At 41.0% G+C, this 17,976-nt stretch overlaps 1 protein-coding gene across 1 annotated transcript in view; it reads left to right on the plus strand.

Moving 5' to 3' along the window:
* fat2 (FAT atypical cadherin 2) overlaps positions 1 to 17,976 on the plus strand; it is a 113,526-nt gene that overhangs the window by 80,303 nt on the left and 15,247 nt on the right. The window contains exons 22-25 of the mRNA XM_065958899.1: positions 436 to 636; positions 3,238 to 3,395; positions 11,570 to 12,017; positions 16,396 to 16,549. Of these exons, the coding sequence (XP_065814971.1) occupies positions 436 to 636; positions 3,238 to 3,395; positions 11,570 to 12,017; positions 16,396 to 16,549 (961 nt within the window). The remainder of the gene's footprint in view (positions 1 to 435; positions 637 to 3,237; positions 3,396 to 11,569; positions 12,018 to 16,395; positions 16,550 to 17,976) is intronic.

The following is a 17,976-nucleotide window of genomic DNA, read 5'->3' on the forward strand; positions in this document are numbered from 1 at the left end:
TGATAAATACATATTAAACCATTAAAATAAGATGTTTTAATGAGGGTCCTCATATGAACATTTACCTCACTCTCACTACACAAAGACTCCCAAAAAAAGCTAATATAGAAAGTAGTTGAGTTTACATTTTAAGGGACTGCAGGGAATCAAATCAAGTTCAACTTTTAAAACTTTAATGATGAAGTTCAACATTAATGCCAATTTAGTACAAATCACATGGCTAATTAGCTTTTAATGTAAAAATAATGATGTTTTATTCTAAAGATATTAGAGAGTGAAGTCTATGAATGGCAGGTTAACTTGTTCAATAGATCAAATCTGTTTGAAAAATAGAAAGTTGGCAGCCATAACACTGGACACAAAGTGAGTCAGGTAATCCCTGTGAGATGAAGAGTCTTTGAATATGCGGTCTGAAAGTCCAACTCTTTGATGCAGGTATAATATCAGAAATGGAGGACTCTCTGGGCCTCAGCATCCTCAGGGTGAGCCACAACGGGTGTCTGGGTACCGGCTGCCCGCCCCGAGGCTGCAGGAACGCCGTCCGACTGAAAGGAGAAAGACTGAGCCATTTCACCACCGCCCGAGCCGGTTACATCACCCCACAACACACCTGGGAGAGCATCTGCCCCTGTAACGGTACGTCTGTCTGTGGTGTGCGTGTGTGTGTGTGCCTGCATGAAATAAGCTTTGGAGAGGCGGTAATGAGGGAGTGCATGTGCTTATTGAGCATGGGTGTGTGTGTACACCAAAGGGGAAGCGGCGGCCTTTTTATCAGCAGGAAGACAATTTATTGAGACACGCTAACACAGCTCATCAGCCTCCTCCGCGAGTCTGCAGCCGCACACGCAGCAGCAGCAGCGTCCCCCCCACTTCACTGACAATTGATCCTGTTCACAACCGCCTCGCTGAATTAGAAAACGAGCCGTACGTGAGCCGCTGCGGAGTCAACTCTCTCAACTCAGTTAACATCCACACGGAGCAGCGAGTGCACGCTGTCCTCCGTTGACATTTCCCTCTCTCTGTGGGCGTAGTTGTGCAACATGAAACCACACAGAGGTTTAACTGAGGCTTACACAGGTTTACCTCCACCTACATTTGCACTTTTTAATTCCCCTACCCGAATAAAAAAACAGACATTGTCTGGTTTTTGTTTTTAATTTATTTCAAATGCATGTTTTTTACTTCAGAGTGAGCGGAGGTGACAGCACTGAGAGGCTCATAGACATAACCATTTTACAGAAAAAGAGCACGATACAATAAACAAAAACAGTTATTGCACAATTGCAAACAGGAGAGGTTAGTAATACTTGCATTCAGATAAAAAAGGCTTTTCATCTCTTTAATAGCGCTGATCTCCTTCCAGTCAGTGCTCCTACTTGTACATCACTCTGAAACACTCATTTTCTCTCTTGCCCTACTTGGCAGTCTGACACTGTGTCCTTACACAGTACGGAAAGATCTCTTTATTATCCTGCATTTCATTCCTATCTTTTATAGTATAAGTATCCTCCACTGTCTCCATATTAGAATGTAAACACACACCATACATGAAATATGCCTCAAATGTTTTCCTTAAGAAAATACCATCTCGGGGGGGGGGGGGGGGGGGCTGATAGGCACCATATACAGAGGCGCAGCGGCTGTCGGTTCGAATCCAACCCTGCCCCTTTGGCTGCATGTCATCCCCTACTCGCTCATCCCAACAGTTCATGTCTGTCTTCAGCTGTCCTTTTCAATAATGGCAAAAAGGCCCCAAAAATAACTTAAACAAAAAAAACATCTCTTCATGACATGGGGTGTTATTACTGTGATAGAAGTAGCTTTCAATATGGGTTGTGACTACCTACATGCTTTTTTTCTTTTTCAACTTATGGTCTTCAGTCCCCCCGCTGCTTTTGGAGGGTTTTGTGAACTCTGCCAGGCTGAATTTTGTCAGAATTCAGTTATAGGTTTGCAGATGGGATGTGTATGATCTGTGGTATTTGAAGCTGTTTAGAACAATCAGAGAAAAAACTCAGTGGGAGCATCAGCCCTGTGTGATGTTTCCCCCAGTCTGGCGGGACTTTCTAAGAATAGGGATTCATCTTCCATCCAGATTAAGGTCTCACTCTCTTAGGAGAACATAGACTTGTATTTTCAGGCAGCTTGATCAAGATATCTGTTGGTGCCTGAGATCAAAGACCCGGTTTCTCTCTCCTTACCTGTTTCAAAAAAAGCAAGAAAATGAAGGGGAATATCCCCCAGATTTCATAGAAATCACTCAGAACACGTACGGTGAGAATGCGAGCCCTCAGTGAGCCTCTATTACAGCCAACAGAACATCTGAAGCATTGTGCAGCGGCGCCGCCTCGTCGGATCGTCTGCGCTGATTTATGTTGGCATTCTTATGAGGATTAGTGGTGTGAGGACTGAAAAAGACAGCGAGCTAGGGGCATTCGAGTATATAACCTTATTATCAGCTTGTTAAGAGTCCGCTTCCCTCTGGAACATCTCCTGAATGTGTTATCGCCACTATATTTTGACTACATCAGATACCTCCATGGTCCTAACAGACTGTGGAGTTCGGCGGTTAGGAGATGCCGTGTGAGGACGAAAGGCAAGTTTTATTTTATCAGCAGTGGAATACAATAGTTTACGCCCAAATGTAGAAAGATAGAGGCCAATTATGCAATCGTATTTCTTTTAATAAGAAAAATAGATTTACACATTTTCAAAGAGGGCATAAACAACATATTTGAATGCATGTTTTATGGGATAGATAAGTCCCACCGGTTAGCTAGGAAGGAAATGTTAATATTAACACCATAATTATGTATTTTATCACTGCAAAGTCATATGAAAGTTTACAGATTGAACATTTGCTCGGTACCTCTTAGAATTTATTAGAAAAGTTCCTGTTTGTTGCAGCCGAAATAAAACACACAAATAAAAGCCATCACGGATATAAGGGTCAGTAAAGCAAATCAAAGCAAAATTGAGCTGTAGCTCAGTTGGTAGAGTCGGTCGTCTCCCAACTGGAAGGTCGAGGGTTCGATCCCCAGCTCCTACAGCCACATGTCCAGTGTGGGAAGACACTTAACCATCGTTCCTGCTGCTGTCGGCGTAGTGTGAATGTGTATGAATGGGATTAGTTACTTCGGATGGTAACTTTCCATAGTTTCAATAAATTCCCTATGAATAATCAACATGCTGCTGTGTTCGTCTCCCCATCATCATTTTATGTCTCTCGTGTTTCAGACTCAGCTGTGAGGTTTGATGGTAAATCTTACCTGAAGTACCTTCACAGGATGGACGAGGACGACCAGGAATTCAAACTGTCGCTGAGGTTTAAGACTTCCCAGAAACAAGGCCTCATTGTGTCCACCAACAGCACCAAGGACTGGGGAACTTTACAGGTATGTACCTCTCTGAGTCAGCATTTAGAGAAAAACAAATGGCAGGGTTTATCATAAGCCTTCAAAAAAACATGTTTTGGATTTAATTGCACAAAAAGTTTGAATACTGTGTACAGTACTTGTGGTGTTTCTGATAATGTGACTGTGTCAAAGATTTGTCCCTGCATTAGTACATTCCATAAAACCATTACAATGATTAATATACCTGTCTTGTTTTCAGGGTTAATGCTGGTAAATGACTTCCTTCTAGGTCACTGCCTGAAAAACAAATAATGGTTACACTCCAATGCACAAAGCACTCATGCACTGCACTCCTAAAAGTTTCCTGACATTGTCATGTTTGGACCATAGACTGTTTATTCACATGGACAGAGCAACAGCCCACTGTGAGTGAAGCTAGACTGTTTAGAGCGCCCCCTACTGACTCGCTGCAGTATAGCTCATAAACCCAGATGGGACATGGGTCAAACCATAAAGATATACATGTCACATCATTTTACTCAAACCAGGTTTCTGTCGTGATGGTTAGTTATTACCATGATGGTTTATGTCCACATGTCCATTTTTTCTGACTAGTTTTGTCTTAACTTGATTTAAAAAAAACAGATGTAGCATCATGATTGACAGCTCTGTTGAGAAATCTGGCTACTTAAAGTGCTCTCAACTGGATTATTAGGACGGATGGAGTAGACGAGGAAAGCGATTGAACTCTCCTTAACTTTGAGTGTCTGCTTCAAACCGATACAAGAACCTGGTCTGCTGGGGACAGTATTGTTCTGAGGGATTTTTTAAGATGTATCATTAAGTTAAATGTGTGCTTCGATTAGGGCGCTGCGTCTATTCCGAGGTTAGACCTAGCCACCTCCCTTCTGTGCACGTCTTGGCTCCAAATCATGTCACCAGTACAATATGCCAGCACCTGTCGCAGCGGTATTCTGGCTTCAAATTAGCACAAGAAAATGATTTTTAACAATCAGTTTTAAAATACGGTCAATGATTCGAACACAAACAGCTGAATCTTTCCAGCTCAACTTTAAATGGACTTTTCCCCGCCTGCCACATTGTAGATGATAGTACTGGATTATTCTGACATCATATGCATAGCACAGCTAATATCTTTTTTTTGTTTTTGTAATAGATCATCTCATTTTTAAAAGATTTCTTCAAGGTCAAAGTTATCAAGTTATAGTTGTTTGTGCATTGCTGGTTCCATGGCAGAGAGATTATGCTAATAGCTTATTTAACATACATTTTATGTTGTATACTTACACAGGTCAAGGCTATACCACCTTAAAAAGCCCTATGAACCAAACTCAACAAAAAAGTCCATTCGATTGTTAAAACTTTTTCCATCACAACCAGCTTAAAGATTCAAATGCTGCTTTTACTTTATTGCATCAGTAATAATAATCCAATCCCCACACACAGAGACACTGCCGGAGGATAACAAGGTAGCAGTGAAGCATAAAGCCCCCAAATCAGATTGAATTTATATATTTTCGCTCCTCTGTTCTCAGCTCATTAAGTCGTGCCGTTACTGTCGGTTTGTTTGCCTCAGTGTGTGTCGGCTTTCAGAAACATTCAGCAGCATTCATTGGAAACTGGTTCAAGGACTCGGAAAAGAAAAGCCATGTATGTCTGGGTTTGTTCTGTTCGCATGAAAGAAAGAAAGCGCTCGTCATTGTCTGTGGGTTGGAAATGTCACGACAGCTCAGGAGGATAAAACACAAAGCGGCAACGCAGTTACAACCAAAACAGATGAGAAAAACATTTCCATCCATTTGGAGGAAGTGTAAATATGTGTTGTATTCTCCCCCGAGCCTGCAGGTAATTTATTTTGGCACTTGGAGTACTGCTGCAGTGGAGCGATTAAATCTCTTCTTAATTTTCAGGTACCGTTCGTGTAACGTTGTTGTTTGATACTAATTTTCAATGAAAGTGATGAAATCTGCGATCAGTTGATTTCACCTGCTGGTGCTCTCATAGGGGAACGCCAGCTACGAGCAATGCTTTTCAATCAAAACTATTTCCAGCTCTGATTCACAAATACAGTTGGTTGTTCACTTCAACTGTGCCGACTGATATCATCTGAAATGTCAATATTTTATTAGCTACTTGGTGCCAGCAGTGGCGTTATCCGCACAGGTGTCAAATTTCTTTTTAAATATGTGGTACCTGGTGAGCTGCTCGTCTTACATTCAGAATCTATCAGTTTGTCATTTTCTGTGTTTACTGCAAACACTGATCTTGTAATGTGAGTATGTATAGGTCAACACTGACAGCAACACTCAACACCTGTTGACACTCATAAACACATATAGGGCTGTTGGATCTGATAGCATTCGTTAAGGAAGATAATAGTTTGGAGAATCAGGTTGTCAACATTTTCAATACTCTGATATTTTTCGATAACACGTGTTTTAAAATGATACAATCTCGATTATTTGAATGAGTGCCAAAGTGGAAAACAACCACAGATCTTCAGTCATATTCGAACCAAAAAATGCTGCGAGTGAAAGAGAGAGAGCAGCAGTGGTCGAGTTCAACTGGATCGTGAGTGATAATTGAATTGGAATATTTTTCAATGGGGCGATACCCTTGGACAACTGAAGACGCTGTCTAATAGGCACAAAAGGCGTTGGAAACGTTTGGGTACTGTACTGTTGCCAGTGTTCATGCAATTGAGACAGGAGTTTGTGCAGGAGTTTGCTTCCCATTTTTGGTCATTCAAAACAAGAAGTTGAACCACATTGGGTGTCTAGGACTTCTTCTCATGTCTTGGAAATACAAAATCGATATCGTTTGATTTTCACTCGTAGTGCATCAACACTTAAAGTTCTGGTATCCCAACAACTGTTGTCTGTTTTTGGATCCCTCATCATGAGTGGTGCATTCAAGGACACTCTGCCACAACAGGTTTAGAATATTCATATTTATTTATATTTGTTTTTTTTTTAATATAATTTGGCATAAAAAATAGTGTCCTGTTTATATTTTAATCAATCTGTGGGCGACCCTTTTCACAAAAATGGGTCATATAGTGCCTATTTTTTTATTTGATTAAAACACCAATTTACAGGGATAAATGAGAGTTCCTGTTAGTATTCACAGTTTCCTCTCGTATTGCATGTTTTTGGCATGACTCGTACAACTGTACACAGTATGTGCGCAGCTGATACAATGTACAGATGCACTCTGCAGGATACAATTGCCCTGCCAACTGTGCATATTTGTTACATGTTCAGTGCAGAAAAGAATTGCACTCAGTGAATTCATCACCTGCTGTAACGATGAACATGCTTAGTGTCATGGACAATGGCTGTATACATGTATTATAAGGACATAGAAATGTAGGACAGATTTTGAGAGTTACTTTGAATATTCTGGTATCTGGATTAAAGAGAAAGATGGTCATCTCCAATCACCTTTATTTAAACTTAAAGCTTTTGTGGCAGCACTGACATTTGAGTCTACAAGCCCCCTCTTTACCATGAATCACCCACTGTGTCACGTCCTGGGCCTTTTTTTATATTCTCTGTACTGACGTAAGAAGCCAGCATGAGCTCGAGAGAGCTTGTTGTTAAGTTAGTGATTTTAAAAGAAATCCCTGCTGGTTGTCTCTTGCCAAATCTTGCAGATGATTACACGTTAGAGCTCGTCATGCATGCCTGTCCTTTATCTCAGTGTGGCAGATTGTTTCATGTGTTCCTGCGCTAAATGCCTGATTGAATATCAGAGGCGTCTGAAAATTCCCATCCCGCACACATTAAAGTTGTAGATCTGATTATTTATCCACGTCTGGTTTAATATTCCCTGCTTTCCCGGGCATAATCAGCTCATCAATGCCCTTTTAACTCCAGTTATGACGACAGCTGGCTCTGAATGCAGCACGTGACCAACACATTGCCCTTTTCCCTCAAAATGCACGCCGAGGGACACTTCTGCAGGAGTCCTGTAAAAAAAATTGCCTACTTCAGTATGTATTGACATGCTTTCTGGGAAATATCAAGGGAAAGTAAGATTCATCCTGGTACAGTACAGTACTACAATACAACGCACTACTATACCAGATGAAACAAGCAGGTTGAAAGAGAATAATGAATGAATTGTTGTATTCTTTGAGAGGCATGAATAATTCTCTAAACAGATTTTTTTTTTTTTTAAACCTCTTGATATACGGTAGAAATATGAAACATATCAAGATACTTCCCCTTGTGGGCTCTGCTCTCATTTGTGTGACAGTGGTGTGCACTCGAGTGGAATATTCAATCAATTTGATTCTCGGAAAACTTCAAAAGCGGCATTCAGTCTTTCCCAAGGTTCTACCTCCTGGGTTTCGGTTCTAATGCAGGAATGGGTCCGTGCCTGATTCATTGTGAGCAGAAGTGTCTTCAAAAGGAATCCCTGAACGTGGTCATCTGAGCAGTCCCTCGCCTGGTTTTTATGATGACTTCAGAGAAACTTCCTGGAGATAAAAGGACATGAGCTTCCGTGCATCCCAGCGCTTTCCTTTAAACCACCAAATCTCATCAGTATGCTCAGTCAAGAGCCACGTCTTTGAGGGGGGAAAAAAAAAAAAAAGTAAATAAGTTCAGACCTATTTGCTGCTGCTAATTCTCTTTTATGTCTGCACACATCGCGCTCCAAGCCATCACCTTTGAAATGGAAATTGCAGCTGCTTGAATGAAAAGCCGCTGTGTCAAACGGAGCAGAAGAAGTTAAGGTGACTTGTCAGTGGAAGAAAACCGCGCCCCTGATGAGGAGTGACAGCTCGGACCTGACCGCAGAGCAGTTTTGTGGGCTCGACGGTGAACAAAGATGTAAAAGCACACGGCTGTGGAGTCAGTGGATCATTCCTCGAGCTCGTGTAGCTACAGAAACCGACAGACTTCCATGTCAGGCGTTTATCTTACCTGCAGCAGGAAGGTTCTCAGTGTCTTGATCAAGGACACGACTAAGAGAATATAAAATGTGACCCTCCACAGTGGACAGTCTGTACTGACACGATGTCCTGCAAACTCAATTAATGTTAATCTGTGACAGCTGAAGTTTGGTTTTACTTGTACCCTTGCTAGCGACATTGTGCTACGGCTGACAATTTTGGCTCTGACTTTCTTCTACTTCTACTTTGGTCCAGAATGAAATAAAGAAAGGCAAAAAAGTGTCACATTAAGGTGCAGGGGCCACCCCTTGCTTCACCGGTATTGATTTTACAGGTCTCTGAGCTCTACTGAAGGGCTGGCCATTATTCTTACAAAGGTTATTTATACTGTACATATGATTGAAGAGTGCTGTCAGTCCTGAATCTCCCTCCTGATGAACTGGGTTTATTTAACACATATCCTGCATCTATAGTAGTGTGCATCTTGATATGCATTGCATTGAAAGACATGTTTCCAAAGTGGCAGTCAGCTGCTAACTTCATTCAAATTGTAAATGGTTAGCAACAAATAGTAAGTGGCGCCGCTACTTGTTATTTCTTACAGTTGGAGAGTATGGACATTTTGGCTCAACAGTGATGGCAAAAGCTTGATGGCTCGATGTGGTGTCAGGATTTTTGCATCTGTTTGGTTAAGCAGATTTGCTGTCAAATATTCAGTTCGCCTAATAAATACAACACATTCCTAAAAGCTTCTGTTTCAGTAGTTTTCACCTTGTTGAGAACCATTGAGCTGTGTGATCTCGGATTCAAATAAATAATCAGTCAGCAGTTATATTAAAGTGTAAGCTGTGACAAACACTGCCCCCATGCATGCTGTGTTTGTGTGTCAGTGCGCACATACGTCGCAGATGAGCAGAAAACATGTAGTTTGCAGGCAATATTGAATATTGAGTTTTGCCCAGCAGTATTACAGCTCCCTGCAGGACGCTCGCAGAGTTAGCGCTGAGGCTCTGTGATTTATGGAGTCATGAAGCACGGATGCTGTAGTGCCTCGGTCCCCGTGGAGCGTGACTTGACACGGTGCCCGCGCTACATCGGCTGTGCTGATACCGTAAAATCCTCAGTGCGTCAACCTGTGCTATCTCTCTTCAAACACCCACCATAAATCACACAACAAGTCACACCAACTCATGTAAAATAGATTAGAAGACAAGCGACAGGCGCCTCGTAAGTCTCAAGGTTTTCACTTGTTCCTCTGCCAACGCTTCGGCATCTTCCCATGACAAGCCGAAAGCCCTCATCACCCTCCCCTCTCGGTGTGCTCCCATTGATCCATGTGAAGAATTTCTCAGGTCTGTCCTTCCAGAATGAATCATTCCTGTCCATTCATTTATTCCTCTGTGTTTTTCGTCATCTTATATCTACAGGGGATTAAACAGAATCCTCTGGCAGGGACAGAAAGCGTACTAGCATAAAAACCCTGCAGAGCCTGAACACTGAGCAACCTGTCAGTTCTATACTTAAAAGTTTTAAAGAAGAGCAGTGAAAATAAAAACTCCAAGAAAGATAATAAATCAGCAAAAAAATATATATACATAAGTAGAGAAAAGCTCATCGTCTTGCAGCGATTACAGACGAGCGCTGGTATCAATAATGCATCACAGCCTTGCAATTTGCAAAATATACACTTCATGTGTATATTTAATAAAGGACATATGAGGAGTCTCCTGCTGCTACATAAAGACAACATGAACGGATAAAAAAGCTGCTGGCTTGTTAGTTTGTGGGAGCGCTGAGCGAGCAGAAATGTTGAAAAGATCCCGCTGATGTTGATGAAATGCTAAAAAAAATGTGTGTGACTGCGTACTGTGTGCTGTTGAGAAGGGGCAGGAAAACAGACTTTGTTTGTAGATAAAAAGCCTAGCCGTGTTTTTATGTGATGCATGCTTTCTCCAGAGGCTGAACGTAAACAAAAGACAGGAGCTTTATTTGATATGTACTGTTTTGAGTTTATTATTTGTTGCTGGTTTTGGATTTGTCTTCTCTGAGGTTGCCCAAAGCATAATCCTGAGAATGTGGTTAATTTCAGGTAAAAAAAACAAAAAACAAACATGATTACATGAAAAAGGAGTTTCAGCAGCATTTAAATAACTTAATTTAAACTTAAACAAATGTCTTATTTGATTACAGCCATGTTAAGTAAGTATTTAGTATTGCATTTATTGATTGAATAGGGACAATGCAATTTAACATGGTTGCAATACAGAGCATGAAACGGATGTGCTGCATAAAGAGAATATAGCAATTGCTCATTTCCAACTCTTGTCCCAACTAGGGAGCCAACTGTATTTTGGAACCTTTTCAATTTCAACCGATTCCAGATTTAACCAAGAGCCAAAGACGTTCTCTGACCTTCAAAACACAAAATCAATGTTGCTGACGCGCAAATCACACCAGCAAAACGATTGCTAGAATTGAGCAAAGAAATCAATTTAACAAGCACCATATAATGATGCATAATCAAAGAAGATTTTAGGAGTCTAAAATGCTCCTAAAATGCCAACCGAGTGCAAACAGATGACTGGTGAGTTAGATAAAGTTGAAGAAATACAGATTTAAAAAAAGAAAAACTTTGTGTAAATGTCGCTGTGGTCTTTGTCTTGAAATATGTTCGACTTGTTTGTTCCTTAATCAAAAGTTGTTGGCTCCATTTAACTGAATAATGAGTAAAGAAGAAAGAAAAAAAAAAAAAAACTAAATTGCATTAGTGTCTCCCTGAAGGCAGACAGCCATACTGAACATTTAGATCTTAAAGTGAATAAACAGCTGTGCCGCTGTGAGTCAACACAAAAACAACATCAGTGGTTAGATATTTTTTACGATGCCGAGAGATTAATTTAAAACAAGAAATGAGGCAATCCCTTTGATTTTCAGACAGTGGGGTGAATACTAAGTGTATTAACTTAAATCAAAGTTATAGTTTTATAATAAAATTCAAGACATATAACGTTAAATTCAGTGTCCTTGTCTTTCCTCACATGCCTACTGTTTAAGAAGTTTTGTCTGATCAAATTAAATAAATAACAGAAGAGACAAAGCAGTTTACACAACGTGTATTCTCGAGTCTTTACAGAGCTGAAAAGAACTTGCTCTATCTTATTTCACTGTCTAATCATGCAACACACTTACTGGTTTTGCTTCTAAATAAAACCTCTTGTCTCTTATCGAATCACACTAAAGATTGTGAGCATTAGCATGTTGCTAACTGACCCTTTATTTTTCCCCTCCTCAGCTAACAGATGGAGAGCTGCAGTTCAGGTTCAGCTGTGGAAACACCTCCCCTGGTTCTTTACTCATCGGATCCGCTGCAGTATCGGACGGCCGGTGGCACAGCGTCCTGCTGGAGGTCAACTCCTCCGCCCTGAGGCTGACCCTGGACCAGCATCTCCCGGCATTCGCCCCGCTGACCGAGCCGTGCAGGATGATGGGCTCCCACGGGATGCTGCTCTTTGCTTCTCTGACTCAAGGCTCTGCTCCTGAGGGCCACCAGCATCCGTTCATCGGCTGCCTCGAGGGCCTGGAGCTCAACGGGGAGCCGATCAGAGTGGGTGACACAGAGGAGTGGACCGGGCCGGGGAGCAGGAGGGTGTTTGGGGTGTATCGGGGCTGCAGCCGGGCGGGAGCCTGCGACAACAACCCTTGTCAGAACGGAGGGGTCTGCGAAGAGGACGCCAGGGGAGGTGGGTGCACTGATGTTACTTTACTATCACTAGAAACCTTTCATCGATATTTTCCTTATATTGATGGAAATGTTGATTGTGACAAAGACACTGCTCCGCTTCTACTCCTTTATCTCAAACTTGTTTTAAAAGTCGGACATAACTAAAACAAGAACACAAGTGAAATAAATCTAGGAAGGAAAATAGCTTCTCCTTATTGAGATGACATTTTGGATGGATGGATGGATCCAAAGTTTTCCTTCAGTGACCTTAAACATTAGTTTCCACACTTTACACAGAGGGTGTGACAGCCTCACATTGCTCGCCCTTGTCATCTTAAACGTGTCCTGTGTAATCACAATGTCCCTTGTGAGATTCTGACATGGGACCTCTGTTGAATTTCATCCCACTTTGCTCGCTCCTCCTGTTTCTGGGCAATCTTTCTGTCATCTATCAAATTAAAGTGAGAAAGGGAACACAAACACAGGCTGTTGTCTCCCAAATAAAAACCCTCCCAAGATCCCAAGATTAAAAAAAGGAAGTCCCAAGTTACATTTAAACGCTTTCCATCCATCTTCTTTACCCAGGACAACATCTTCTGTGTCCTCATTTTCTCCTCCAAGGCCAACTTAAACACATGTAGGCTCATGCGTCTCTGAAAAGCGTTTTAAAAAGGTTTTGTTGAGATTTAAAACTACCACACAATACATTACAGATAAATGAAACCTGCAGGAGCAAAATGAAAAAAAAAAAAAAACAGATAATAAAGCATCGTTAAAAATCCAATCAAACTGAAACACGAATCCAAAAAACTTTGTAGAGTAATTTAAAAGAATACGAAGTTTAGCTTTGGCAGTGTGGAAATTAAAAGCAGAAAGAGAGAGACAGTTTAAGATTGGATCGATTTGAATTCAATAAATGCTACACTGACTGATAAATACAGTATGACACAATAGCCTACACAAGTGGAGGGGGGCCAGAACTGTATTCTCTCAGCAGGGCCCATATTCTCAGCTCACAAGTTTCTCAAAGAAAACTCAAGCCTGAAAGATTTGTTCGGCCTGATATTCTTATCAGACTCCGAGCCATTTATGCGGCCGCTTGCTGATTATCGTTTTAGGTTATCACTAATTGGCCCAGTGCATCAGTTCTTGTCAAAACACAAAAGATAAGAAATTGGTGTCAGAGGGGCTTGATGTCTTATTTTGAGTTTTTTTTGTCATAAATCACAAAGGAGGATGTCAGCTGGCTTAGCTTATTCTTTGCTTAGAATAGCCAGCTGATAAGCACACCTGCAATTTTACAGATAAAAAGACCAGGAGCTTTCAAATATTATTCTCATGTGGCTCTGCGGGACTGTGGAAAAGACTGCAGGCAATATGTTCGAGGGAGGTGGATGTGAAACCAAACATAAAGCTGGAGATCATACAGATCTCTGTGCTTTGGAAGGACCGTGTTAACAAACCATCCCTATAGCTGTTATCAGAAGCCGGCCACCTGTAGGTTTTTTCTTTAACCTGTTAGGTCACTGAACTGCATTATGTTGTACAAGCAGTACTACAATGTCTGCTGTGCCCCCTGGAGACAGGGCAACAGGTTACATCGTTATGTATTACTTTTCTCTGGACCTTATCCATCATCGCGTCAAACCATATTTCAGTTTCTACTGCAGGCACAGTTGTGGAGTGTGATGCCCAACAACAAGTAAATATTATTTCCCAAAAGATCCTCCCAGGTCGAGCAAATGTAATCAGACAGGCAGCAAAACAATGAAGGCTGTGGATGTTCTTTTTATTTATCCTGCACCATATGAAGTCTTTCCCCTGCTGTCTTGCTGAAGCTTCAATTGTGTTTGCTTTCTGAGTTCGGTATAAAGGGGATGTGAAGTCAAAGGACACATGGAGACAGCAAGGTCTGACTTGTTTTCTTTGTCTCTATAGCAGTTTTAACCGGCCTTTTAAGGTCTTTGTTCATTGTGACAAAAACAATGTGTCAACTTCAAATCTCATAACTACACTGTACAGAATGACAAGAACCCTAGACCCCAGGTGTGCCGGCTAGCTTAGTTAGCAGAGCCCACCCATTGAAAGGCTGAGTCTTTGTTGAAGAGGCCCGGGATCGGACTCTGGTCCTCAGCCCCATGCTGCATGTCATTCCTCTATTTCGTCTGGTCTCTCCTCTGTCCCATTTTAGACCAAAGTTAAATATGTTTTTTTAACAAGAGGAACTCCGTACTATGACGGTCCTAGCGACTCATTTTCCTGTCGATTAAAAGCTCATTTAAATTCGGACTAGTTGACTAGTCAAAAGGTATTTTATTAAACACTGCCAAACACTGGATCACAGCATCTGTTCGTCAACAATACCAAACTTGTTGGCAGAGAGTGGCTAATGTTAGTTGTGCTAGCACTGCCAGCGTCAGTCCTCCTTTCAGGTTAACATCCACATGCGTGTGCTGGTTACACATTGCTCTGGCCAGTATTACCTGACTCTGCGTACTTACAACTTTACCGCTATACTGTAAAATACTCCCAAACGGCTCAGAGATGCCATCCGTCCACTGGGCTGGTTTACATCCAGGCAGTAGAGCAGTATGGCAGTTGCTATAATTCAGAGCCACAGCCCTACTAGCATTACAGACAAGTGAAAGTGTTGACGTTTAATTTGTTGAGTCGGCTACTTGCCCATGACTTTGAACCCCCACAAAACATTAAGCAGCAATGACTGGGATGGGTTGAAGGTAAATAAACCGGAGTCCAGTACTACATCTTCATCCTCCGCAAATAAAAAAAAAACATCTTATCCTAAAATTCAAACAAATAAAATCATGTAAAGAAGATTATTTTGGGTTATACACAATCTCTATACCATCGGCTAATTTGTTTGCCAAGTAGAGCAACAGCAGGTGTTGTGGTTCATCAGGTATAGGTGTCAGGTGTCTGCCCAATGGATAAAGGACGCTGGTCGTGTAGCATACAGTCTGACTGGCAACAGTAAGAGATACAATAGAGAATTCTGTTTATAGACTTAAGTTGACTTAAAGTGATAACAGATGTGTTCCAGGACTGCTTTCATTACCAATTCAATGACAATCTTGTCCTGGGATGTCAGCTTAACAAACTGTGTCAAAGTTTCTTATCAACCTCAAACATATTTCAACATTTTGTACAAGTTCTTAGATATCAGCCTACCTTTACACCAATGCTGATATGTCTGCAATAACTAAATATGGCCTGATATTTTAGTCTGAGTGCTCTAAACTCCAATTGGTGTTCCTTTGAGCTTCAGTGATTAAGTCAAATGTTGTCTATAACAAATAAAAATGATCTTCCATCCACTAATGAAAAAAGTTGACCTAAATATTCAAAACATGTGTACCTTCTGTACTTCATTTATGAAGGAGAGTTTTTTTCATATATTTAATCTATATTTAACTAGAGTTTAGAAATAAGCTTGGCTGTATTTGAGTTGGCAAAACAATTAAGATATCAAACACAGGGTTCCTGGTTTGATCCCGGGGGCGAGCCTCTGATCTCCAAATTACAATATGGTTGTTGATGTAATCTCTTTACACAACAGGGTCTGCCAAATCATAAAATAGGCAAATAAGGAGAAGGATCCCACAGGCGTCTCAATAACAGTTATGAAACTGGTAATTCTGCACAAATGTCTCCAAATGGGAACATTTTGGTGGTGTGGTATTAAAGCAGTTCTTAATGTAACTGTTCAATTATAAGCAGCAGGTGCAAGGGTGACTCATACCTGCAATAAACTAATGGTGAGGTTTTACTTAATTGGGCAAATTATATCGAACTGATTAAATACCACATTTCAAAACCAAAACATTTCTTCTCTGCTTGAACTTGAAAACTTATTAGAAAAATAAAATCTACCCAGGAGTCAAATTAAAGTTGATTTTTTCTTTTTTTTATCATTTTTTTTACTTTTACAAACATGGCAAGCACTCTCCATTTTGTAAAGGTAAAATAACAAATGTTGCTCTGACCCAGAAAAATGTTTGTGGAAAAGCATCACAGTCTGTTTCTTGCTCTCAGGTGGTTCAACTCTTTACTCGTCTATTCTGAGCGACTGACAAAACCAGATGTTGGCTGTTGATGTTTCTGATCAGTGAAAAAGTTTCTAAGTACAGACTGTTTTGTAGCAGCTGGACTTAGTGACACATCTGTTTTTAAAACACATGAAGAAGAAAAAACAAGTCTGCTTTTTTCAAATGTTCAATGGGTGATTTCTAACTTTAAATATCAAACACAATCTCGTGTTCTCTGATCTGATCAGGTTGACCTTTGCTGTGATTATTTACCGTCTGTAGGGGAATACTTGCTGTGATGATCAGTCGCTCTTGTCTCAGACGTCTTGGTGTGTTTTATTTCCTGTGCAGAGCCGCGCTGCAGGTGTGCAGGACTCTTCCACGGCGCCCACTGCGAGCTCCTTGACAACCCATGCGCCTCCCAGCCGTGTGCCCACGACAGGGTGTGTGTACCCAAGCCTCAAGGTTACATCTGCAACTGCTCGCTGGATGACACTGATGCACGGTAAAAACAAACACACACATTTCTTTTCACTTACTTTTCTAATCAGTAATTCATTATCAACATATTTCTTACTTTCATGCAGTGAATTATTTACTTTTATGTGTCCTACTTCTTAAAGAACCACAAACTTGAGAGCTTGTGAATGCAGTTTCTACGCAGGAGGCTCGGTGATTCACCAGCAATACAAGCACAATTTAATCTTTAATCACATGCTCACGTGCTGAGGTTCAATAATTTAAGTACTGTTACTTACTCTGACCAAAGAATATGCTGGAATATTATCTGTGCATCTCTAGTCCTTGGTTTAAGGTAACTTACATTTATCCCCCATGCCTGCCCAATCCATGTAACTTCGGGGAAGCAGGTGGATTTGAAAGCGATCACAGTAAAGTCCAGTAAGGACTTCCTACATAGCCTGTGCTGAAAAGCTACAGCAGAGAAAAAAGTATTGGCTTATCTCCACTGGTGGATGCATCGGTCTAACCATACACAATACCTTTAGTTACATGCAGTAAACAGAAGAAACTACACTTGAGGCATAACAAATACTCTGTGAGCTTTGTTTAGGCATTCATAGCACGACTGTAACATGACCTGTTAACACACCTGTGCAGGAAGCTGGAATGATTAAAATTGAAATGTTGTCTAGACACAATAGAAGTTTGTCAAGCAGGGCCTGAAAGAAAAGCAGTCAGACTATCTGACAGGTAAGAACCAAACCAAATGATCAAACAAATGTATTTGGCATATAGTGGAGGTCATTCTGGATACTATGTCTTTATTTGTTGGATTTGCTGACGACATCTGATGTTCTAACTGCTGGTGTTTTTTTTTTGTGTGTGTTTTTGCACTTTTCAGAAACACGACTTTATTGGTGTAACATAAAATACACTGGATTTTCCCTCATGTTTGTACACTAAATGATTGATCAAATATAAAAAAGTATATGTGAGGAAAATGATGCTGCTGTAACCAACTCCAAAATGAACACCCACTTAATCCTAATTAGACACACAGAGGTATTACCATGACTCCCAACAAGGCTGGTTGAATACAAATGCAGTTTAGCACAACGCTCATTATATGCAGAATCACTTGCACAGAGGTACGTGCTTGCATTCTGAAAAAGCTTGCATGGCCTTGAATTTGCATACATGTGATTAGTTGCAAACTATAATGACACACACTTAGATGTGTGTTCATGGCTTTGCGACCAGCTCTTCATATTCTACTCACACTTCCAGCGGATGACAAAGAGAACAGTCACGTTCAAATGAAATTCTAGCAACATTTGCATTTTCCTGCTTTCATTAAGTCCGCCTGTGAAATTGCGTCGCTCCTCCTGGGTATTAACAGCGGGCCCATGGTCCAGGTGGAGTTTTGATTAACTCAGTGAGTGAAAAATGAGCACTGGTGGATTGTAATTG

This window comes from Labrus bergylta, chromosome 9 (genome assembly GCF_963930695.1).
Source record: "Labrus bergylta chromosome 9, fLabBer1.1, whole genome shotgun sequence".
NCBI lineage: Eukaryota > Metazoa > Chordata > Actinopteri > Labriformes > Labridae > Labrus > Labrus bergylta.